We start from the raw sequence: 26,356 nt of genomic DNA on the forward strand, positions 1-26,356 counted from the left end.
ATCCTGCTGCCTGGTGCAAGGGATTGCTGACTGTAGGATATACAATACAGTTCCTGGGACCAAGAGGAAGTTGTTCCCTAAGGAAGAGGGGAATTCCTATCCATGTAAACAGAGGATTCCCAGGACCATATACACATTCCAAAGCCAAGACACATGCACAGAAAAGACCAGGGAGGCCTCTATGCCTGGGACCCACCAAAGATTTTTTTTTAATGGTCCTAAATATGTTCAAAGAGCTAAAAGAAAATATGGACAAAAGAAAACTAAAGAAAATCAGGAAAACAATAGATGAACACAAAAATAATATCAATAAAGAGAGAAATTATGAAAAAGCACCAAACAGAGAAGACAATAACACTAAAAGAAACTAAAAATTCCCTAGAGGGGTTTAACAGCAGATTAGAGTTGGCAGAAGAAGAATCAGAGCACTTGGAGATAAGACTATTAAAATGATACAGGTTGAGGAGCAGAAGAAAGAATTAAGAAAGGTGAACAGAGCCTGAGGTACTTGTAGAACATCATCAAGAGTACCAAAATATGCACTGTGGCGGTCCACACAGAGAAGAGAAAGAAAAGGGCAGAGAGAAGAGTGAAATATTGACTGAGAACTTCCCACATTTGACAAACGACACGAATATAAAAATCCAAGATGCTCAACAAACTCCAAGCAGGATAAACCCAAATACATCCATGCCATGGCATATTATAATTAAACTGTCAAATGCCAAAGATAAAGAGAGAATTCTCAAAGCCACATTAGAGAAGCAAAGTATTACATGAAGGGAGTCTCAATACGATTAAGTGTCAATTTCTCATCAGAAACAATGGCAGCAAGAAGGCAGAGGAAAGACATGTTTAAAGTGCTGAAAGCAAAAATTGCCAACCAAGAATTCTTTATCTTGAAAAACTCTTTCAAAAATGAGGGTGAAATTAAGACATTCCCAGATAAACAAAAGCTGAGGAAGTTTGCTACCACTAGACCTGTCCTACAAGAGATGTGTAAGAGAGTTCTGCAGGTTGAAAAGAAAGAACACTAGACAGTTGACTGGAGCCACATGAAGAATTAAAGATCTCCAATGAGGATAACAACATGGATAAATATAAATGCTAGTACTATTATATTTTTGGTTTGTAACTTCACTTTTTACTCCCTACAAGATCTAAAAGGCAAATGCATAAAATGCAATGCTACATTAGTGGTTTTAGACTCATACTATTTAAAATGTAATTTGTGACAAAAATTATATAAAGGGAGGGACAGGAACAGAAGGGTATTGTAGCATAGTCTGTAAGTACTATTGAAGTTAAGTTGGCAAACAAGAGTGTTAGAGATTTAGGATGTAGATTTAAGCGCCGTGGTATCTAAAAGAAAATAGAGAATATGCAAGCTCACAAAGAAGAGTACAGTTTCCCAGGAGTGGGGAGCAGGAAGAATAGGGAGTTAATGCATAATGAATGTAGGTTTTCTGTTTCAGGAGATGAAAAGTTGTAATAATGGAAGATGATGAGGGTACAGCAATATTGTAAATATGGTTAATTCCACTATATGATTTTTGGGGAAATGGCTCATCTGGGAAAGTTTATGTTGCATTTATATTCCCACACTTTAAAAAAAGAAAAAGAAGAAAGAGCAACTAAAGAGACAGTGACAATTAAATGCAATACATGATCATGAGTGAGCTCTACAAGGGAGAAGAAAAGGCTCAAAGGGACATTATTGGGACATAGGAAAAACTGGAATATAAACTTTAAGCTTTATATCAATATTAAATTTCTAGAACTTGATAACTACACTTAAGGAGTTGTATAAATGAATATTCTTGTTCTTAGGAAATGCACATGGCAGTGTTATATGTTCAACGGGCATGATGTATACAACCTACACTCAAGTGTTCAGAAAGTGGATTGACAAATGATAGATACTCAGATGATAGATAGATAGATAGATAGATAGATAGATAGATAGATAGATAGATAGATGATAGATAGATAGATAGATAGATAGATAGATAGAATGATATTGCAGATGTGGCAAAATGTGAAAATTGATGGATCTGTGTATGGGGAGGTAGGGCACTTTTGGAGTTCTCTGTATGGGGTTTGTATTATTTTGTAACTATTTTGTAATTTTGGAACTATTTAAATATAAAGTTAAAAAATATATAGAACTATATAACACAAAGAATGAACCCTGGGAAGCAGACGTGGCTCAATTGATAGAGCATCCATCTACCACATGAAGGGTCCAGGGTTCGATTCCCAGGGCCTCCTGACCCATGTGGTAAGCTGGCCCATGTGCAGTGCTGCCACACACAAGGAGTGCCATGCCACATGGGTGCCCCCGCATAAGGGTGCCCCATGCACAAGGAGTGCGCCCCGTAAGGAGAGATGCCCTGCGTGAAAAAAGCGCAGCCTGCCCAGGAGTGGTGCCACACACACAGAGAGCTGACGCAGCAAGATGATACAACAAAAAAGAGGCACAGTTTCCCAGTGCCACTGGATAATGCAAGCAGACGCAGAAGAACACACAGAGAATGGACACAGAGAGCAGACAATGGGGGAGAGGGGAGAGAAAGAAAGAAAATAAATATTTTTTTTAAAAGAGTGAACCCTAATGTAAGCTATGGGCTATAGTTAGTCATGTAATTGTCATAGTATTGTTTCATCAATTATAAGAAAGTTACCACACTAATGTAAAATGTTAATTACAGGGAAAACTGTGTGTGTGAGTGAGGGGTATATGGGAACCCTATACTTTCTGGAGATTTTTCTGTAAACCTACAACTGGTCTAATAAATAGGGGGGGAAGCCAATTGATTCTAAAAGTAAGGGTCTATTTCTAGATACTCACTTCTACTCCAATGATCTATATTTCTATTTTTATGCCATTACCATACTCTCTTGGTTGCTGTAGCTTTGAAGTAAGTTTTTTAAATGTTTTTATTTTTAATGAAGCTTTAGATTACATAAATGTTACATCAAAAGTATAGGGGAGGGAAGCAGATGTGGCTCAACCAGTTGGGCACCCACCTCCCACATGGGAGGTCCCAGGTTTGGGTGCCAGTGACTCCTAAAGAAGATAAGCAGATGCTGCACTGCAGCAACAAGCTAGTTGTTGCACCCACTGCCATGAGCTAGATGCTGCACTGCTGTGACAAGCTAGACATCACACCCACTGCAACTAGCAGATGCCTAAGCAAGCAGATGCCACAAGCCAGCAGGCACCACAGCCCATGGGGAGTGGATGTGGCTCAGGCCACTGGGCACTTTCCTCCCATGTGGGAAGTCCCAGGTTCAGTTCCCAGGGCCTCCTGGAGAAGGCAAGCAAAACAATCAGCAGACAGACAAGGGACCATCTGGGGAGGAGGGAATAAATTAAAATAAATAAATAAATAGGGGATTCCCCACCCCACACACACTTTCCCACATTAACATCTTTCATTAGTGTGGTACATTTTTTTTGTTTTGTTTTTGGTTTTTTGGGTTTTTTTATTATTATTTTTTTAAATATTACATTCAAAAAATATGAGGTCCCATTCAGCCCCACCGCCCCCACCCCCCACAGCAACACTCTCCCATCATCATGACATATCCATTGCACCTGATAAGTACATCTCTGAGCGTCACTGTACCCCATAGTCAATGGTCCACATCATAGCCCACACTCTCCCACGTTCCATCCAGTGGGCCCCGGGGGGAATCTACAATGTCCCGTAATTGACCATGAAGCACCACCCAGGACAACTCCAAGTCCCGAAAACGCCTCCCCATCTCATCTCTTCCTCCCATTCCCCGCACCCAGCAGCCACCATGGCCACCCTTCCCACACCCATGCCACATTTTCTCTGTGGACATTGGATTGGTTGTGTCCATTGCACATCTATGTCAAGTGGAGGCTTAGATTCCACATGGATACTGGATGCACTCCTCCTGCTTTCAGTTGTAGACGCTCTAGGCTCCATGGTGTGGTGGTTGACCTTCTTCAACTCCATGTTAGCTGAGTGGGGTAAGTCCAATAAATCAGAGTGTAGGAGCTGAAGTCTGTTGAGGCTCTGGGCCTGGGTATCATATTGTCAGTCCAGAGATTCAAATCCCATAAATATATCTTAAACCCCAGCACTAACTACAATTCCAGTAAAGTAGCATGCAAGTCTTGTGAAAAGAGATCCCCTCTGAGTCCAGTTCCATCACGCAGAAACACCAGCTCCAAAGAAGGGCCATCTGATATGGCAGTGAACCCCATCTGCCATGACCATAGAACCCGTGGGTCTCTTTAGCCCTCAAAAAAACCAATACCTGGGGTGGTATCTACTTTATCTGTCTCTGAGACTCTGCTCAGGTGTGCATAAGGGCAATCCTCCTGACAACCTCCAGACTCTTTTTTAGAGACTCGTAGCCATATAAACTCATTTCTCCTTTCCATTTCCCCCTTACATTAGGTCAAACAGCATTTTAAAGTCATGTTATTATATGTAGACAGGGATATTCTGCTGTTAGTGTGGTACATTTGTTACAATTGATGAACACATATTGAAGTTTTGCTACTAACCATTGAATATACTTTACATTATAGTTTGCACTCTGTCCCACACAATTTTATAGGTTTTGACAAAATGAATAATGGCCTGTATCCATCATTGCAATGTCATTCAGGACAATTCCAATGTCCCAAAAATGACCCCATGTTACACCTATTCTTCCCTCTCCCTCCCCTCAGAACCTCTGGTGGCCACTGCCTATATATCAATGATACAAGTTCTTCCATTGCTAGAATAATAATGTCTATAATAGACTAATAATAAGTCTACTTTAGACCATTGTTCATTCCCAACTTTGAGAATCTGGGGATGTGATGCTCACTCTGTTTCTAATTGAGAAGGAGCTTAGATCCCATGGGGCAGATGGATGGACCTGTCTTGCTTACAGTTGTGCACATGTAGTAAGTTCTGATATGAAGTGTGAATCCTCAAACTTAGTTTTTCCTTTTTCTTTTGTTTTGGCTATTCTGAGTACCTTTTATTTCAATATGAATTTTAAGATCAGTTTGTCAATCTCTATAAAAAACTGGGATTTCAATAGAAGGTGTGTTGGTTTTTTTAAGACTTATTTATTTATTTTATTTATTCCCTCTCCCCACCCCTACCTCCGTTGTTTGCCCTCTATGTCCATTCACTGTGTGTTCTTCTGTGTCCACTTGCATTCCTACCAGCAGCACTGGGAATCCGTGTCTCCTTTTGTTGCATCATCTTGCCACATCAGCTCTCCATGTGCGCAACACCACTCCTGGGCAGGCTGTGCTTTCCTCGCACAGGGCAGCTCTCTTTGTGGGGCACACACCCTGCGCATGGGACTCCCCTACACGGGGGATACCCCTGCATGGCACAGCACTCCCTGTGCACATCAGCACCACGTGTGGGCCAGCTCACCACACAGGTCAGGAGGCCCTGGGCTTGAACTCTGAACCTCCCATATGGCAGGCAGATGCTCTATCAGTTGAGCCAAATCCAATTCCCAGAAGGTGTGTTAAATGTGTGGATCATGTTAACAATTTGTCTTCCCATCCACGAACATGGGATATCTTTCCATTTCTTTACATCTTATTTCATTTCTTTCCATCATGCTCAGTACACATCTTGCACTTGCTTTGTTAAATTTTTTCCTAAGTATTTTATCCTTTTTTGATGCTGGCTAGGTATGCTTTTGTTTTGTTTTTTTAATGTAAAATATTATAGATACAGTTGAATCCCAGGTCAATCCCTTTCTGCCTGACCTTGGGCAAGTCCCTTCACCTCTCTGCTTTTCAAAAGTTTCCTCTTCTATAAAATAGGGACAATAATCTCTACATCAAAGTTTCAAGAGAAGGATTAAATGAGATGCCATGAATAAAGTGCTTAGCACAGCACCTGGCACATAGAATGCTCTCTCCCTCTTTACTCCCTTCATCTTACAAAACCTAACACAATTAAGATGTTCTGCCACAAGTGAACTTCCACTGTTAGAGTCGCTGTGGAAGACATATTCACAGTCCTCTGTATTTCTGGGCATGAGCTGACCTCCAGACTTGGAGGGGGTTTGCTAAAGCTCTGTAGCCCCCCAACAGAGACAGTAGGGAGAGTTTACCCTTATTTCATGACAAGGCAGATTTTTCTGTTTCTGTACAAAAGAAGATAAGACACTAAAATTTATTGACAATGACTTTCATGTTCATAACTTCATTTACTTAGTATAACTCTATGAGGTACATTTTAGTATTTTCCTATTTTTTAAATGCAAGACATCTGGGAGGAAAACAGAGTCTAGAAAAGGACTTTTTTTGCCCAGGTTTCTTGTTTTAGTTTGTCAAAGGGCTACCAATGCAAAGTACCAGAAATGGGTTGGCTTTTATAAGGGTAATTTTATTTAGGGTAAAAGTTTACAGTTCCAAGGCTGTGAAATGTTCAAATCAAGGCACCGTCAGAGATGCTTTCTCACCAAAGTCAGCAACTGTTGATCCTGGCATGTTGTCACGTGGCAAATCAAGATGGCAGGAGATCTCTGCTGAAGTCTCTGCCTTCCCCTCCAGAATCTACCATCTCTCAGAGCTCAGCCATTGACAACCAGGCATAGGGGCTTGTCTCTTTAGCCTGGGCTTGTCTCCTCAACCTTGAGCTACTCTGTGGGTCCAGCCTCTTGGGGTCTCATTCTGTGCCTCTATGCTGGTTCTAGACTCTGGGACCTCTCTCAGCCCTTGGGGCATCTCTGTTTTCCTGCAGTCCTCTTTCTCACATGGCAGGATCAATAACAGTAGCTTCCTTTTCCTTTCTCTCTCTCTCTGTCTCTCTCTCTGTCTCTCTCCTTGTGTCCCCATTTATATCAGACCCAGCAAGAGGGCAGAAACTCATCCTGAGTCACGCCTCACTGATATGGTCCAAAACATATTCCTTCTTTTTGGGGGGGATTCGTAGAAGAACTTCAGACTGTCACAGTTCTCAATAAGGGCATTCTGGGCACCTATGCACTAGGACAGGAACATATAGATCTTTATTTTCCTTTATCTCTTACTGAAATGTAGCATTTCCTTTAATTTTGAATGTAGACAATAACCCATAGCAGTGTTAACAAAACCTGGTGGCTGGTGTGTCACCAATAGAAATTCCAGCTTTTTTTGTATTATATTACAGTTCTTACAGATATTATGGAATATTTTTATGCTCCTGATTACTTCAAAATTATGGTAAATTACCAGAACTGCTTCTAGATCTTATTATTGAATGCAGTAATAACCACATATATAAGTATATCCTAATACATCATTTAACATTTCAGTAACTATACTTGATATCAGTGATTTCCTCATAGTCCTTTTTATTTAATTATTCTGAAGAAGGACACATAAGCATCATCAGGCTGTCAAAGAGGACCACAGCACAAAAGGGGTTAAGAACCATGGTCTAGGAGGATAAGTCCAAAGCAAGATCTCAAGGAACCCATCAACCTCATGTTATAGGTACCAGTTTCCAGGTTCTTGGCTATATCACATAAAGGAATTTAAAGACACACTATCGGGTAGGCAAGGGAGTAAAGAGTTTATTAAGAAGTTAGAAAAAAGATAGTCCGCAACCCAAGACATGGGTGTGGGCATGTTGCAGTGTGAGAGACATGCGTCCCCTCTCTAGGGGTTTCTGGTTTTATTGGCTATCACTGGCGGGTTAGGGCTTATGCTGATTGGAATATTCAGGAGAAAAAGAGGGAAAATTCATTGGGTGATTTGGTTTCTAAGAGTTTCTGTCCAGTGGTAATTAGCTTCTGGCTACTGTCCTTGAGCCCTGGGCTGGTGTGAGGTATTTACAAAAGTATGTGGATTGTGATGGTGGGGCCCTGTCTGTTTTCCTCTCTTTGTGCAGTGTGAGAATGTTGCAAGTTACTTTCTGATAATGCAGCTGCTGGGTGGGAGCTGCTAACTGTCTTTTGATAACTTGTCTGTGTTAACTTGTCTGTGTGAGTTAGCAAGCAGAAGGTTGTGCCTCAGGATTTTGTTCCAAGTGCTGTTTGTGTAGCTCATTGGTTTTCTGCCCTTCCTCCTTACGTCCGTATTCTGTCCTGCCTCACTAATGTCAGAGAGCTGGTCATATTTTTCTAACAGATCCTGGGCCAGGAGCTGACCCTCTTCTTCTTTTCTCTTTCCCTAGCAGAGGTCCGGCCCAGTGGGAGACCCGTCAACACTGCTCGGGAGCCACCACTCACCCAAGCCACAGGTATATGTATGGCCCAGACTTTGGCTCAATCATCTTGTGTGCCTTCTTTCACCCAGCAACGTGCTCATGAGTTGCTGAGTGCCCAGTGGAAAGGCATGAAAGCTATAGACCCAGACAGACTTACCTACCCACCTTCCAACCCCAGGTAAGCCTGACAGAAACCTCACCTAGAAGAGAGATCCCAGGCCTTCCAGAAACATGTCTAGAGCTTCGAACTCCAGTGCAATTGATTACCACAGCCCCTTTTGGTACACTACCAGCCAGTTTGTAACCATACAGAGCCAGGCCCTGACTGGGACTCCCTTTTGAAACAGACACAAAGACCCAGCTCCTGCCCAGGGAGCTTCCTGGAAATGCTTTCATTTTTAAGACAAGCATTGTGTCATTCAGAGTGTGATATCCAGAACTGGACACAGAACTACAGATGTGGCCTGACTAATGCAAAATTATTATAGACTACCATGTCCTCTTCTGAACCTTGTACTTTTATTTAACACATTAGCTTGTGCACGTGTACTGTACAGGAAGGAGACTAGAAGTAGAGTCATAAACTCGATTCATGTTCCATTTTGGTCACTGATAGCTGCATACTTGGATAAATGAGCTTCACCTCTTGAGCTTCAGTTTAGCTTTTGGTAAAATGGAGATTATAATGTTTGCCCTTAAGAACTATTATAAGGATAAATAGATTAAGTGTTTTAATACGCCCAATACTGAGTGACATACAATTTGCAACATTACATCATTTAATCCCTACAATAATCCAGATGAGATAGGTGTGATTGCCTCCATTCACAGAACTACAGGTGTGACCTGTACAATTCAGCAAGCTGAGATTCTTGCACATGATCAAACAGATAAGGGACATAGCCAAGATTAGATGCACATCTGTCTGCCATTGTCCATGTTCCTATCCACCACACTGTACTGATATATTAGTTTTCTTTCTATTCTCCCCTTTTCACTTTCCCATCCTCTCCCTCCTTTTCTCCCTGTTCTTCTTTCTCCCTATATCACTTCCTTCTAATCCTGTGTGTGTCTCTCTCCCTCTTACTCTCTTAGCCATTTTCTCCTTTGCTCTTATCCACCCTCTCTCTCCTTCCCTCCACCCTTCCACTCTAAGACATAAAAGGATCCCACGAGTGTGATGTCCAGAACCTCTTCCCATGTTAGACATTAGAGAAAAGAATCCATCTCAGTGACCGAGCTGGGACCAATGACCAGATGGCCTCAATTCTGCCCACGCACACTGTCCCTCTCACTTCTATTTATGAATTCCTCTAGTTCCTGGGGATGTTTTTGCCAAGAATTCCCTGTGGAAAGGGGCCTATGAGTACCAGGGGAAGAAGCAGCCAGCCATGCTCAGAGTTACTGGCTTCCAAGTTGCCAACAGCAAAGTCAATGCCACCATGATTGACCACAGTGGTGTGGAACTCCACTTGGCCGGTAAGGAGCAGGCTACCTCAGTGAAAGCAGGGGGTGAGGGGTGGTACGAGTGGAACAGGCGCTCACCCTTTGCAGGGATGAGTCCAATGTCATTGCATTGTACTGTCATGTAAGGTTCAGACTTGTCTGGTGGGCAGGGGAAGGGGAGGAGTATGTCTTTGTTTACATGATAAAAGCACCACAGACTGAAGGGAGATATTCACATGGTAAAGGATAAATAGCTTGAATGTATGAATAATTCATAAATAAAGAAGAAAGAGATCCATATCCCTAAAATTGAACCTAAATTGGGTGCAGAGAATTCCTAGAAGCCAAATACCAACAGTCAATAAAGAAAAAGAAAAAGTGTTTTTTACCAGTATTCAAAAAAGTGAAAGTGAACACAAAATGCCATTTCCCACATATAATATTAACTATGATTTTTTAAAACTGATGAATCTTAGTGCTTGTCAATGTTCAGTGAGGGCTCTCATGCAGGGCTAGCCAAAGTACTGAATGCTGGGGGAAAAAAAAGGTTTGGGAAGTTGTATCAAGATCCTTAAAATGCTTGGACTCATTAATTATCCTTCTAGGAATTTCTACTACAAAAAATAATTATGGAGGGCATCAAATGTTTATGAATAAAGGATATCCACATTTGTATCAAATAAAAATTGGAAGTAGCAAATTGTCCAAAAATAGAGAAGTAGGTATATTAATCATAGTATGGCTGCTGGATGAAACATGCCAATTTAGGAGAAACTGTACCTACCTACTATAATGCATTTAAAATATGACTCCAGATTTTTAAGGGAAAAAATTATATTCATGAGAAAGAAAATTAGAAGTACTTACACCAAATTTTTACAGTTTTATTTCTTAGGAGTAGAATCAGGAGTGCTTTTATTTTTCCTTTTTCCTTTTGCCTCTCTGCATTTTCCACTTTCAGATTTTTTAGTCAGAAAAATTAAACATCTTAGAAAACAAAAATTTATTGAATAGATGGCTAGATCAATGAATGTATGAGTGAATGAATGAACATAATAATATAATCATATCCCCTCATTCACACACATATACACAGACATAATTGAATAGTCACATTCACTCATTTGCTATAACATATTAAAAGCTGTAAACACATTCACACACTCTCATATACATGCCCCTATATACTCCTGAACCCACTGAATTGTAAACATACCCATACATTAACTAACACATTGAAATATACAATACTGTAGTCATTATTTTCTCACACATGCATGTGTAAACAGGATCACAATCACAACACAGTTATCCAGTTGCTTAGTAACACACATATGCACATTCTTGTACATGCTCTCATTCAACCTACATAAATTCACACACAGCTCTATGCTCACAAAATCACAGGTATGTAAAGAATGCTTATATCAACATCCACTGCACATACCTACACATGAAATTCCACTCAGCCACTTACACCCATATACCCACAAATTTGAGATTTGAAATTTTCCTAGATCTTTTGAGTGTACCCTCTGAACTTTCTTTTCTCAGGAATTTACAAGAAAGAAGATTTCCATCTCCTCCTCCAGGTTTACCAGATTACTGGGCCTGTGGAGATCTTTGTGAATAAGTTCAAAGATGATCACTGGGCTTTAGATGGGCATGTAAGTCTAGTGAAATATCTCTCCATCTTTGACCTCCTCTTTCCCTGCTCCATGCCCTAGTCTGAGATCACTGGCAGGGAAGAGAAGGAGTGAAGGGTGTAGAAACTCTCAGGATCAAGGTGGGAAAATTGGAAGGAGGTTTTCCTCGGGGGGAGGGGTGGGACTGGGAGCAAGGGAGTTCTCACCTGATAATAGAGTGGGCAAAGGCAAAGTTTAAATGGCCAGGTGGCTTAGAGTCCAGAGGTTCACCACATCTGAGGGAGATGGAGTTAGTGCTGAAATTAGACAGAAGGCATGAAATTAGAGGTCAGGGATATAATAGTGAATTCAAGCAAGTTGAAGGTAATAGTGGTGAGGTAATTGGGAGCTGGGATACGGTGAGTCCCAAATGACTCCCTCCAACATCTACTCACATTTGAGGATGAGAATTGTGGATAATTTAACAGAGCATGGGAGACCAGAACATTGAGGAAAGGGTAGGGCTTCTTGCATTCCCTTATGGAGAAGACTTACTACATTCTAGGGCATTCTTAAGATGAAAACCAGGTCCCCAGTGATGCTCCTCTACTTTACCTTCCCGTTTCACAGGTAGTTGGTTGAGCATAGTATCCACTAGAAGTACAATATTTCACCTACCACATTCTCAGCATACCTCTTTGGGTTGTTGGGGCTAGAAAAGAAAGGGGTGGAGAGGAAATGGAGTTCATGGTGAAACAGGAGTAGCAAAGAGCTGAGGACTCAGAGCACATCCCCATGGACAGGTATAGCTGGGAGATTGACACAAGGTCAGTGGCTTTAAGGATTGCTTTATAAACCCAAAAGGAGAATCAAGTGGCTTCCCCAGATTGCTTGGTATGCCTGAGAGAAGCTTATGGATCTCCTTGGGGGTAGCCAAGTACTGGCTAACTTCAGTAGTAGTCCAAAAGCTCTGCAGGAACAACAGATGCCACCATGCTGGGAGGGTTGCAAGATGTGAAAGAACAAGGGTCAAAAGTGGGCAGCAGGACAAGGAAGGTAGGCCAGGGGCAAGATGAGAATGGTGCTCTGGAGGGTCAGGAACAACCAGAGCAACTTCCTCAGACAACAGCCAACCATTGGAATTCCCTTCCATGGGCCACCAGGGCATACTTGGGGAAGTAGGTAGGAAGATCAACCTAAAGCCCAATAGATAGAGGGCTCCACCTGAGAATGGAGCATCAGCTGGAAGGTATACCAGTAGCCCAAACCTCCTCAAAGTGTACCCTCAGCTGAGGGGTCCATGAGCAACATGTTTGAGTGTCTGGGTCTGTTATGTGAACATCATGGAGAAAAAATACCAGCAGGGAGTACAGGAGAGTTATACTCCAAATACCCTTCCTTCCCCCCCAAAAAAATTAATAGCTATTGGAACTGTAATGAACTCTCCAAAATACTTTAAACACTAGATACTTTTTAATCCTGGTTCTAGTGTTCTGTGACACTAACACATAAGGTCTATTAAGTGTCTAAGTACTTTATCTATATTAAATCATTGAATCCTCACAGCAGCCCTCTAACCTAAGTACAGTTATTATTCCTGTCTTACAAATAAGAAACTGAGACAGACACATTAAGAGATTCGTCCAGTAGAAAGTAAAAATTTCTCCCTACCTAACATATGTAGTTGGTGCCCCTGCCCCACCCTCACTTCTGCTCCTCAATCAGGCTCTGCCCTTGCCTGGATGTGGGTAGAGAGTCCAATGTCTGTGTGTGGGAGCTGTAAGTGGGTGTGATGCCAGCTCTGTACCTGTGAATGTGTCTCCTTCCTGGTCTGGCCTGCAAGAGTTCTCACTCCTTCCAACCCACCTCCCATCTTGTTCTCGCCTCTCCCCCATCACAGGTCTCCTCAGAGTCCTCTGGAGGCACCTTCATCTACCAGGGCTCCGTCAAAGGCCAAGGCTTTGGGCAGTTCGGTTTTCAAAGACTTGGTAACTAACATTTGTCCCTTGGAAGTGTGAGCTCATGGGTTTGGGGGAGAAATTGGGTGTGTTGGAATGAGGAGGAGGACTGGTGTACGTCAACAGTCTAAGATCGGGATTCTAAGATAGGGATTCTTGCCCTTTTTGGGGTTGGAGATGCTTTTGAAGTTCTGATAAAAGCTAGGCAATCTCTCTCAAAAACAGCGCCTGTACACAAACACTCATACTTTGCAAAACAGTTCACAGCTCGGATATTAAGATCCCCCACCTTAAAGGACATTGAGTCTGAGCTACAGTCCTTGGCAATCTGACCTGGCCAGCCCTCAGGCATCACTGCCTCAAGGTGCAGTGACATCTTTAAGCCTTCAAACTTGGGGTTCTCAGGGCTGCCTTCACTTGCAATGTCCATTTCCTCCTCAGCAGTCCTAGAAGATTGGTATTGTGTCCTTATTTTACAGATAAGGAAATTGAGGCTTAAAATGGTTTCCCTTCCATGTTCTTCCTTGGCATCTTTTCCTTGCAACCTGTGGGTCACCAACATCAAGCCTCTGGCCTCAAAGATTTCCTTGAACCCAGAACCTCTGGGTGCCAACCCTGAGACTCTAATAAAGGAGAGGTTCCTGGTTTTTCAGAAGCTTTAGAAGGAGAGACAGCTCAGTGCCCCGGCACTGACACCTCCATCCCCAAGGGCCCTGTCTGCCACAGCAGTCCATTGCATTTTCTCACAGCTCTGACCTTCAGAAACCATTTCCTTGTATTGAGCAGAAATCTGCCTCCCTGTTGCTGAACTCTATATTGCTTCTCCCACTAATTTGCTTCTAGCTCTGCCCTCTTGAGATGCATGGAATAAGATTGCTCTCTCGTCCATACAGCAGCCCTTCAAATACTTGAAGACAGTTCCCAGGCCCCACAATCAGAAAATGAGGGTTCTTATTCTGACTCCCCACCTGAGTCATTGTTTCCTGGGCAGGCCTGTCCTCCTGTAGGACCCTCAGTTAGGTGGGCACTCGGCAGGGGCAGCCTTGTCTGTGTTCTGCTGAGCCCTCCCACTCATGGGCAGGGGTGGGCGACAGAAGGAGAAGCGTCAGGGTCCCCACTCCCTCTCCATCCAGACCAGTTCTGCTTTTAACTTTTATATTTTCACTTCCTTATAAGTTTTCATCTATAAAAAGCTTCTTTGGCCAAAAGAAGTTCAGAAACTTCTAAAGGTCTCCACCCTTTTAGGATTCCCTTCTGAGACATGGTTTCAGGTTCTTCTCTGATCTGAGCAGTGTGCTGGACACAGTCTGACCAGCAGGAGGCTTCTCCCTCCAGGGGAATGTCTGAATGTGTGGAGGGCGGGAGCGGGTGGGCCCTGGGCACCAAGGCCCCTCGAACTGGCGGGAGTGGGAAGGGCGACAGCGACTGTCAGCCTTCAGACTCTCTCTGTGACTTGAGTTTTATGGTTTGGGACTTTACAGACCTCAGGCTGTTGGAGTCAGACCCCGAGTCCATCGGCCGCCACTTTGCTTCCAACAGCAGCTCCGTGGCAGCCGCCATCCTGGTGCCTTTCATCGCCCTCATCATCGCAGGCTTTGTGCTCTATCTCTACAAGCACAGGTATGGTGAGGAAAGGAGGCAGGGAGGCTGGAGAGGTTGAGGCGACGGGCCCATGCCCTGTCCCCACCCCACACCTGCCCAGAGCCTTCTTGGCTTGGGAGAGCTCAGACCTTCTGAGAGGAGAAATCACCTCTCTGGCCCCCCTTCTGTCTTTTTTATCTGTGTGTTGTACCCTTCTTTTCCATCTTGGTCACCCTCTCCCTCTTCTTCCCAGGAGAAGACCCAAAGTTCCGTTCAACGGCTACGCTGGCCACGAGAACACGAGCGTCCGGGCCACGTTTGAGAACCCCATGTATGACCGCAGCATCCAGCCCACAGACATCATGGCCGCCGAGGCCGAGTTCACCGTCAGCACCGTGTGCACAGCAGTATAGCCCCCAGGCCTGGCGCCACCGCTGCCCGCCGAGAGCCCCGCCCCGGCAGCTGGTGAGGGGGGTGTGGGGGGCTAGACGGATCCCCAGGGGAGAGTACCCACAGTCTTGGACAGGCACTGACATGTACCCATAGAGGCCCAGAGGCTCTAGCTTACAGAGATGCGCACCGTACAGACACCTCCCTTAAGACAAGAACTGTGCGTGTGAGCGCACTGTGTGCCAGGCACTGAGCAAGCCCTCTGGGCAAGCTCCAAAAGCAGCTAACATTGATTAAGCACCCATGATGTGCCAGGGTCTGTTCTAAGCACTTTACAGATCTAATTGAATCTCTACAACACCTGGGAGGTAGATACTATACTATTCCCCATTACAAAAACGGAGTCACACAGAAATAAATTAACTTGCCCAAGATCACACAGCTAATATGGAGTAGCATCAGAATCCAAACCCTGGCAGGTTGCCATTGGGCTTGGCAGACACAGAAATAAATTAACTTGCCCAAGATCACACAGCTAAAACGGAGTAGCGTCAGAATCCAAACCCTGGCAGGTTAGCCATTGGGCTTGGCAGAATATCCAAGTAGAACATAATAGACAGGCTGCCACAGTCCCTGCTAGTGGGTCTGAGGGAAGGGACCCCTCCCCAACATGGGCAGGGGTGGACGCAAGCACACGTGGAGGTTCACAAGTGCACACTGCAACACATAGATATTCTCTCTCTCTCTCTGATGGGCCCACTGGCAAATCTAAAGATGTTGCCTGCTCCTCTCTCTTCTCCCTTGATGAGGGAATTTTGCAAGATACCTTCATCCTTTGGGAGCTGGGAACCTGTGGGAGTTGCACCCCCCCCCCCTAGGAGAACTGTACCTTTCCCCCCAAGCCCCATTTGCTGGGGGTAGGCAGCAAGCCTCTCTCACATACCTCCTCCCACCTTAGAGAGCCCTTGCCAGAGCTTGAGGGCTCTAGGGACAAAAGTCACAGGTCAAGAAAAGTGGGGATTTCAACAGAGCAAGGGTAAAATCGGTGAAATGGATCATCAGTCAACCCGGAAGCGTAATGAAGCTCTCGCTTCTCATGCTCCCGTCTATAGCTGCATGGGCGGCTTTCATTCCTGGGCAGGCACATATGGCAGTTGGGAGGGAACAGGTTGGTGAGGGTTGAGCTGACAGAGATGGTAGGGACTATAAATGCCAAGGGAGTTAGAAGAATAACGTGAGTAATTATCAGTCTCCAACTGCAGACTGTGCCTGGAATGTGACGTGCATTATTCCCTATATCTTCACAACAACTCTAGGAGGATTTTTACAGTTCCATGCAGCTAGTGAGTGATACAGCCAGGACTCCAAAGCCTGTGCTTTTAAACACTTTACTACACTGCCTCCAATTCTTTCCTCCCCATTGGGATCCACTTTTTCTCTCCCGATCATTTCTATGCCATAAATCTCAGCTTCAAATTTTAAGTATTAAGATAATTTATACATAAAGAGAACAAAATTATTTTCAGAATATATAAGGGCAACTATTGAATACAAACAATTAATTTATTGAAGTTTATCTCCAGCCTTTTATGATTCCCAAAAAAAAATAAAGAAGGGGGAGATAATATTCCAGTGAGCTCATTTTTAACGTGCCAAAATTACTCCTGAGGTTTCTTCTTCATGCTCAATCTTTACTCTTTCTCATGTTCAGCACTCTAACAAAAATCCCCTCTGATGACATAAATCAGGGCTTAAAGGTGATCAGTAATGAATCTGAACTTCAAGTCACTACATGAATTATTGAACAATATGAGAAAGAAACAAGAAGTTTCCATCACCTGCCAAGCTGCTCACCTTGGGGTCTGCTGGGTTCAGGCACCTGAGAGGCCAGGTGCTTCCACCTCTGGGGCATCTTGAGAGCTGGTGGCTCCAAGCCTAGGCATCCTTCAGCATTGTCCCCTAACCACCAGCCAGGGCCTCAGAACTTGCTGCCCAGCCCACAGCTCTCCAGCAAAGCTGCTCTGACCGCCTCACCCTGCCCAGACCTGGAGCACAGAGAAAGCACCTCTTGGCTCAGGTTGGGGATTCATAAAGAGCCAGCCTAAACAGAAAAGCAAACATTTAAAATGAGTGACTCAGTGATAAATTCAAATAATGCCTAATAAGCATGAATGAAGTCAAAACCAATGTCTCCCTACATAGGAAAGTAATTGAGACTTGGGTCAATAAGTAAGTGGGTGAAAGGGCAGGGCCGAATTATGATTTTTGTGGGTCCTAGGCACTTTTGCCTTTGTGGATCCTTTCCTCCATTTATATATATATATATATAAAGTGTATATATATATATAAAGTATATTTGGGGAGTGGATGTAGCTAAAGTAGTTGAGTGCCTATTTCCCATGTACGAAGCCCTGGGTTCAATCCCCAGTACCTCCTGAAAACAAAAGCAAACAACCAAAAACACCAACTCACAGGAGCTGGTGTAGCTCTGTGGTTGAGTGCCAGCTTCCCACATATGAGGTCCAGGGTTCAAACCCCAGCCCTGGTACCTAAAAAACAAAAAAGTATGTTTTACAGCTGTGTTGGTATGACTACAAATATAATCCAGGTCGGATTCATTATTGTATACCCATTATTATTATATTCCTATATTTCTTCTGATTTTAAAAGAAACTAAAATTAAAACATTATCGTGGGCTTCAAAAATATTGTGAGCCCTAGGCACCCTGCATAATGGATAAGTCAGCCCTGCGAGGGCAAGAGTCTACATTAGAAAAATCTATGTTCTGCTATGTGTGTTCTCTACCTACAGTCCATTCGCAGTGTGGAAAGGTTAAAAAGCCAAGATAAGGATGAAGGCATCTAACTTGCCTTAATTCTTTGCCCTTTATTTCTTCTTTGTGTCACCTCTTTTCTCTTGCCCTGCTCTGCCCCATCCTATCCCCCACCCACCCACTTTACAAACTCTAGTGTAATCTCTTTGTCCCCAGTTCTCCGGGGGCAGGAAATGAGCTCCCCTGAGCACAGTGCCCAGTGCCCATCTTCGTCCGTCTCTCCACCTGTGTCTGCTACCACTGGGACCTGGGTCTCGCCCTACTGCCATCTGCGCCTGCCACCCTGGAGAGGCTCCCACTGTGCTCTGACTTTGGGCAAGGAAGGATGAGGAGCTGCAGATAGAGGAAGGAAGTTGATGGATTTAAAACGCAAAGCCACTTGTAGATGTGTGTGTGTGTGCAGAAGCCTGTGCATACACAAACATGCACTTCCCTTCATTTAAGCCCTTTGGAAGAGACTGTAGAAGCTTTAAAAAAGAGAAATGTGTGTGAAAAGGTTTCCACGCCCTGTTTTCTGCAAACAGAGAGAAGAGCTGAAGAGGGAACCCACTATCCGCATTGAAACTAACATGCCCTATGTGTCCCCATGTGAGGACACAAGTGACTGTATCAGGGTGCTGTATCCCATGGTGATCAGTACACAGAATCAGATGGGCAGTCCCATCTGCAAATTGACAGCAAGGAATACCTCCTAAGGACAGAAAAGAATCTCAAGAAATAGTTTGGAAATCAGTTGCTTTATTTATTTTTCAAACAATTTTGAGACCCAAACCCATTGAGTTAAAAAGTTACTCTGGGTCAGCACTGGAAAAGAAGGGCAAGGCAGGGCAGGGCAGGGCAAGAATCTGGCCATGAGCCCAAGGTCAAGTGGGGCCATCAACAGACACAAGAGAAAACAAGTATTGTGGCCCAGACAGATACCAAGTCTGGAGACAGTGGGGAGGAGCAAAAAGGGATAGGAGAAAAAGCCTGCCCCAGGATCCAACAATAGTGGCTACTCTGTATTGAGGTTATTATCTGTTTTCTACATTTTAGATAATTTTCTAATCCTTAAAGCAACCCCAAAAGGTAGGAATTATTATTCCTACTTCATAGATGAGAAAACAGAAGCTCAGAAGGTGAAAAGACTTAGGCCACACAGCTAATAAGTGTGGATTCAGGATACAAACCCCTAACTGTTGGACTCCAACGTCCACTATACCAGCTGCCAGAAGCCCAAATCTAGAAACGGCACCAAAGACAGGAGGGAGTTAGGTGAAGCTCTACAGAAACACTGTGGCTAGGTCTGGCAGGAGACCTGTGTATCCTGTCTGGGTACTGCTCTTTCCTCCTGGCAGAAGCAGAACCAATACCTCAGGCCCTTTGCAGGTAGCCCTGGCCCCCTGGTGCCCAGCAGTCCCTGATCACAGCAGGCAAAGACCTGGGAGCTCCTGAATCAAAAGAATGAAGGGAATAAAGGTCACGCTACTGACAGCACCTTGCAAGCAGGATTGACTTATTTTGACAGTTTCATTGTGCTTGGGTCATCAATGAACTCAGTAAAAGTATTGTTGGGAAGTTAATGAATTTAGGAATTAAAGTATGGTGTTATGTATCACTGAAACATCTCTTTCTCTGTCCTCGGGACAGTCCCCATGGGCTTAAGCACCTGTGCATGTGTGACATGTCACATACTGACATAATAAGAAATGTGCAAGAGTGGAGTGGCAGGGACATCTTGTTCTTAAGCAAATTCTGGGTATGAGAAAATGTAAAGATCTGACCAATGTTACGTTTGGCTAAAGTGAGAGGTATCAATTTTCAGCAGATACCATGGGACTGGCAGTGATAGGAGCCCACCCCTGCCCACACCCTCTCTAGGCCACAGCATCCCTGGGGGCTTCCAGAAGAGGGCCAGTGCAGCCACACACACACTCACACTTTCATCTTTTTCTGACCCTGGAGACTAGTGCAGAAAGCTCTTTGGCTGGTCCTTCCCAACTCCTTACACTCCTCTCAGAATTACCGTGGACTCCTCCTCCAGCCTGTGCCTCCCTGCCCTGTGTCTCCTTGTGAAGTTCCATGAGATGCCCAAGGAGCACATGCTCATGGGGCACCAGTTCTGCTGTGCACCACCCTTTCTCACCTCTGGCATTTCCTCTCCACCTCCAGGGGCTTGGAAGGGAGCAGGACAGACTAGGCCCTTCCCATTCCCACCATTCCCACCGTATACCATCACCATTCCATGAGGGAAAAAGAAGTAAAAAAAAAAAAAAAAAACTTTTGTACAGAGATATATTTTTATTATACAAAGTTTGTACAGTACCAAAAAAGAAAGAAAAAAGGTGTAAATTTTTTTCCATTGTTGTAGGTAAAGGATAGTGGAAGCCTTTTTTTGTAAATGTAATAAAATGTATAAATATGGTTTTCAGAAAACATCAAGTGCTGTAAATATGTAATCTACACATCTTGGCTTGTCTGCAGTATATACATTTAATTTATCTGTCTCTGTATATGAGGCTTCCCCCTGGGGTCCTGCATTATGGTACTTTCCTGAATTTGAAAGCAATTTTAAATTTTTTGAATTCAAATAAAATATAAATTTTTGCATTGGTTTTCTTACATTTTATGGCCTTTTTCATAGTTGGGAGCAAGTGTTTGTTGCGGAAGAGGAGATGGTTTGTCAGACTTCTATGAAAAATACCACACAATGGGTAGGCTTAACAAGAGGAATTTGTTGGCTGGTGGTTTGGAAAGCTAGAGATTCAAAATCAAGGCATCAGCCAGACCGTGCCTTCTCCCTGAAGTCTGAAGAGCTCTGGTGCTGGCTTGCTGCAGTCCTCTGGGTTGCTTGGCTTGCTGCTCTGCCTCCTATCACATGACGATCTCTCTCTCCTTGTGTCTGCTCTTCGCTTTCCACTGACTTCTGACCCCTTCCTGTGTGGCCTTGTGTGACTCCTGACTTCAGGTTTCTTCTCTTTATGAGGCCTCTAGTAATATGGATTAAGACCCATCTGATTCAGTGGGCCCACACCTTAACTAAAAATAGCATCTTCAAAAGTTCCTGTTTACATATGAGTTCACACCCACAGGAACACAGATTAAGAATACGTCTAAGCCAAAGTAGATTGAAACCCAGATACTGGTTCTCCTGAGGGCTATAGAGACCCACAGGTTCTATGGTCATGGCAGATGGCTCTGGAGTTCAATGCCATGTCATTTGGCCCTACTGTGGAGTTTGTGTTCCTGAGTTTGATGGAGTTTGACTCAGATATGACCTTTCTACATATGCCTCTTCTATTACTTTTACTGGACCTGTGGTTGGCATTTGGGTTGGTGTATACTCAGGAGACCTGAATCTCTGGACTGTCCATGTGACAGCCAGGTCCTGAGCCTCAGCAGACTTGCAACTCCTACCCTCTGGTTTCTTGTACTTACCCTGGCCAACTAACAAGGAGGTGAAGAAGGTCAACCACCACATCAGGGAGCCAAGAGTGCCTACAACTGCATGCAGAATTGCATCCATCATCCATGTGGAATCTAAGCCCCCTCTTAATGTAGAGGGGGACTGTACATAACCATCCCAGGGTCCACATGGTAGAGAAATAGAGTATGGATTAGAGTGGACTTACTGGTGTTCTGCTCGGGAACTATTGTGATTAGTAAGAGAAGAAATCGTAGTATTGATGTGGAGAAAGTGACTACGGTAGCTGCTGATGTAGGAAGAAGGAAGAAGAGATATGATGTTGGGACATTTTCAGGATTTGGAGTTGTCCTAGGTGGTGCTGCAGGGGCAGATGCTGGACATTGTGTGTCCTGCCATGGCCCACTGGGTGGACTGGGGAAGAGTGTAGACTACAATGTAGACCACTGTCCATATAGTGCAACAGTGCTCCAAAATGTATTCACCAGGTACAGGGAATGTGCCACGATGATGGAAGAGATTGTTGATGTGGGAGAAGTGGGATAGGGGGGTTGGAGGGGTATATGGGGACCTCTTTTTTTTTAATGTAACATTTAAAAGAAAATAAAGAAAAACAAAAAGAGTATTCTAAATTAGAATACTAATTCAACTTATCACGTGAGGAAAGACATTTTGGGCTAAAAGCCAAGAGTGGAAATGTGGAAATCCCTTTCTTAAAATTCATTGCCTTGCTACAGTTACATGTTGGGGACTCCAGCACAAATGATAGTGGAACCCAGAGAAGCTCAGGACAGGACACAGGAGAGAATCATCAGGACAAAGGAGCTCCCGCCTTCAGGGATGGGCTTCAGCTTGGACCGAGGCCAGGATCTAATGCTACATCTCAAGGGCAGGTGGGCTTAGGCAGCAGGAACTCTACAATTGAGGAAGGCTGAATCAAGGTTCGACAGCCTCTAAAGAAGAGGTGAGGAGAGAAAGAAAAGACTGGCAAGAACGAGGAGTCTATCCTTCTCTAACTATACCTATTTAGAGTGCATCATTTTATGTGGAAAATTCATCTAAACTACCTTGAGTTTTCCAACTCCCACTACCCTCAACTTCTGCACTGCACCTTGGCCCCACCCTCCCTCTGGTTACACTGATAACCTGATTTGGACCAATTTCCCCAGTTTTAATAAAGGTGCCTTGTCTAGGACATAAGTTCTGATATTTAACCCCTGGCCACAGAGAACCAGTTGAGTGGACCCGGTCCTCCCATCAGGGACCTCAGGTAGGTGGGAAGATGGATTCAATGCCAGGGATTGGAATGTTGTAAAACACTGGCTGGGAATCTGGGAAGCAAGGTGGCAAATATTAAGTCTATTTTCAGATTATAAATTCATGCCAGCTTACAAACATTCTACAAGAAAACAGCAGACCATTTTTTATGCCTCTTAGAGTGGGAAAAGACTACCAAACATCATGCCAGGATAGGCTTTTATAAGTTTAAGAGCATGGAGAGAGGAGTCAGGCCCAAACTACAATGCCTGTGAGACAAAGCTATACCATTCCCATAAGATCAAACCATACCAAGAGAGGAGGGTACCACTGAACTAAGAAATCATATTAAGAACTCAAACCACTCTCTTTCATCCCAATAGGATTACCTTATTGCTTGTTTAGGAAAATCCTATACATTTTGTCATGGACAGAAAAGGGTCAAATTATCTACAAAATTTCTATAAAAATAAAACAGAAAATGAGTAATAAAAAATTTTAGCTATACTCCCCCTAGAAATAAAGCAGAGAAATACTTTTAAAAGCCATTCCAATATAAATTAAATATCATAAAACAAAGCCATTACAAATATTAGAGTATAATGCAAAACAGAAGTTCAAAAACAGAATATAAATGGCCATAAAACAGGAAGAAGTGAAATGAGAGTTGGCAACAAAAAAAGGTATAGATAGATAGATAGATAGATAGATAGATAGATAGATAGATATAACCCCAGACATTGCCAAATGTCCTAGGTAAGCAAAACTGATACTTCATTGAGAACCACTGATCTAAAGCTAATAAAATAGTAAGCACCTAAGTGGAGAAAGACAACACTAAGAGCATTACATAAATGTATTAGTTTAAAGGTAATCACTAGAATAAAAATTACAAATTTTGTTAACTATTAATGAAAATATTTTTAAGTACTTATATTAGTCAGCTAAAGGGGTGCTGATGCAAAGTACTAGAAATTTGTTGGCTTTTATAAAGGGTATTTATTTGGGGTAGACGCTTACAGTCACCAGGCCATAAAGCATAAGTTACTTCCCTCACCAAAGTCTGTTGCCACATGTTGGAGCAAGATGGCTGCTGACATCTGCCAAGGGTTCAGCTTCCTCTTCCTCTTAAAGCTCCGTGGTCCCAGCTTCTTCCAGTATAAGTTGGAGGCTGGAATAAGTCTCATCTCTCTCCCAGGGCTCGTTTCTCTCTGGGCTCAGCTGCTCTTTTCTCTCCACAAGGTCAGCTGTAGACTATCAGGCTCCTGTGTGTTTACTTCCCAGGACTCCAGCATCCAAAACTCTCACTTTCTCCTCTGCCATGCCATATTCTCTGAGTCCTACTGAAGTGGCCCTGTCAAAGCCCTAATAATAATGTAATCAAGTACAAGTGAAACCTCTGAAGTTAATACAATCTAAAACGCCCCGAGGAAAAGACCAGTTTATAAACATAATCCAGTATCTATTTTTGGAACTCATAAACAATGACAAACTGCTACAGTACCCAAAAACTCATATTGCGAAAGAACCAGTAAATATGACAAACACACAAAGTATGATAGTATAACAGAGCTGAGACCAAACATACCTATTATATCATTAAATGTAATTAGGTTTAACTCATCTTTTTTTTAAAAAAAAGGTTTTCAAACTGTCTCACTAAGTAAAACTCAACTCTGTGCGTTGCAAAAGCATACCTAAAACAAAGTGATTCAAAATAGCTAAAAAACAAAGGAATAGGCAAAGGAATAACGGGCATATGCAAACAATAAGAAAACGTGGTGGGGGTGTCACCATCTTGATATCAGACAAGTTAGAATTCAGGCCCAAAGGCATTAAACAAGATAAAGAAGGACATTTTATGCAATGGATGTGTCATGATGATGGGGGAGAGTGTTGCTGTGGGGGGAGTGGTGGGGTGGGGGAGGTGGGGGGTGCATGAGGACCTCATATTTTTTTAATGTAATATTTTTTAAAAATGAATTAAAAAAAAAAGGACATTTTATAAGACTAAAAGCCACAATTAATACAGAAGATAGAACAGATATTAGCAACTATGCACCAAATAAGAAGCAGCCAACTTCACAAAGCAGAAACTAGGAGCTGCAAAGAGAAATAGACAAAAACACACTAATAATATTAGGGAGCTTTAACTCACCACTCTCAGTCCAAGATAGATCAAGCTAAGAAAAAGCATAGAAAGAAAATTCACAAAGTCAGGCTGTCAAAGATCTAAACAAAATAACCATAATGAAGTATTTAATAAATATGTTAAACTCCACAATCCAATTTTTCAAAAGAAAACTTCCTTTTGAAGCACACACGGAAGATTCATGAAAATTTCTATCACATGAAAAGAATGCTTAAAAATTGAAAAGAAAGAGACTAAAAGTAATGTAACAGTCAAAACTATGGAGGGTGGAGATATGCAAGAGACCCTTAAGTACATGACAAGTTGCTTGATTTCACTCTTTGGAGATATCATTTCTCACCTACTAAATCAGCAATATTCCAAATAGCAAACCACACACTCAGTTGCCAAAGATGTGGGGAGGAGCGAATGTGGCTCAAGCAGTTGAGCACCTGCCTCCCACATGGGAGGTCTCAGATTCGGTTCCTGGTGCCTCCTAAAGAAGACAAACAAACAACATGCAGACATCGAGCAAAAGTGATGAGCAGACAACAAGCAAAAACAATGAGTAGAGAATGAGAGAAAAATGAGGAAAAACAACAAACAGACAATGAACAAGACAACAAGAAAACAATGAGCAGACAACCAACAAAAACAAATGAGCATGGGAAGTGGATGTGGCTCAAGCAGTTGGGTACCTTCCTACCACATGGGAGGTACCAGTTTTGGTTCCCAGTGCCTCCTAAAGAAGACGAGCAAGAGAGCAAGCTTATGCAATGGGCTGGTGTGACGAGCTGATGCAACAAGATGATGTAACCAGGAGACAAAATGAGGAGACACAATAAGAGACACAACAAGCAGGAACGAATATGGCTCAAGTGACTGGGCACCTCCCTCCCATATGGAAGGTCCTAGGTTCAGTTTCCAGTGCCTCCTATAAAGAAGATGAGCAGACACAGAGAGTACACACAAATAAACACAGAGCAGATAGGGAGCACAGTGATGGTGGGGAGAGAAATAAATAAATAAAATAAATCTTTTTTAAAAAATGAGCAGGGAGCGGATGTGGCTCAAGCAATTGAACACCTGTCTCCCACATGGAGGTCCCAGATTCAGTTCCCAGTACCTTCTAAAGAAAAAACAAAAACAGACAATGAGCAGACAATGAGCAAAAACAAGAAGTAGATAATGAGCACAAACAAAGAGCAAAAACAATGAACAAAAACAATGATCAAACAGACAAGGGAGCCATCTCAGGGGTGTGGGATTTTTTAAAAACATGCAGGGAAACTGGCGCTCTCAAATGCCGCTAGTCTAGCTCTTATGGAGGAAGAATATGGTAATATATAACAATTTTCATAATTATTTACCCTTTCACCCAACAATCCCACTTGTAAGGATTTATTCTGAAGATATAGCTACTCAAATATGAAATAACATATGCTTATGCTTACTCACAGCAGCATTACTTATAAAAGCAAAACACTAGAAACAACCTCACTGTGTATCAATAGGAGACTAATTGATTAA

The 26,356-nt window shown here is 43.1% G+C and overlaps 1 protein-coding gene across 1 annotated transcript in view; it reads left to right on the forward strand.

The window, feature by feature from the left end:
* CSMD2 (CUB and Sushi multiple domains 2) overlaps positions 1–20,624 on the forward strand; it is a 671,930-nt gene extending 651,306 nt beyond the window's left edge. The window contains exons 65-71 of the mRNA XM_058303940.2: positions 8,172–8,234; positions 9,519–9,680; positions 11,202–11,314; positions 13,173–13,260; positions 14,712–14,850; positions 15,065–15,276; positions 18,192–20,624. Coding sequence (XP_058159923.1) covers positions 8,172–8,234; positions 9,519–9,680; positions 11,202–11,314; positions 13,173–13,260; positions 14,712–14,850; positions 15,065–15,224 — 725 coding nt within the window. The 3' untranslated portion in view covers positions 15,225–15,276; positions 18,192–20,624. The remainder of the gene's footprint in view (positions 1–8,171; positions 8,235–9,518; positions 9,681–11,201; positions 11,315–13,172; positions 13,261–14,711; positions 14,851–15,064; positions 15,277–18,191) is intronic.
* Positions 20,625–26,356: the final 5,732 nt, after the last annotated feature.

The sequence above is a fragment of the Dasypus novemcinctus genome, chromosome 9, assembly GCF_030445035.2.
Source record: "Dasypus novemcinctus isolate mDasNov1 chromosome 9, mDasNov1.1.hap2, whole genome shotgun sequence".
Classification (NCBI taxonomy): Eukaryota; Metazoa; Chordata; class Mammalia; order Cingulata; family Dasypodidae; genus Dasypus; species Dasypus novemcinctus.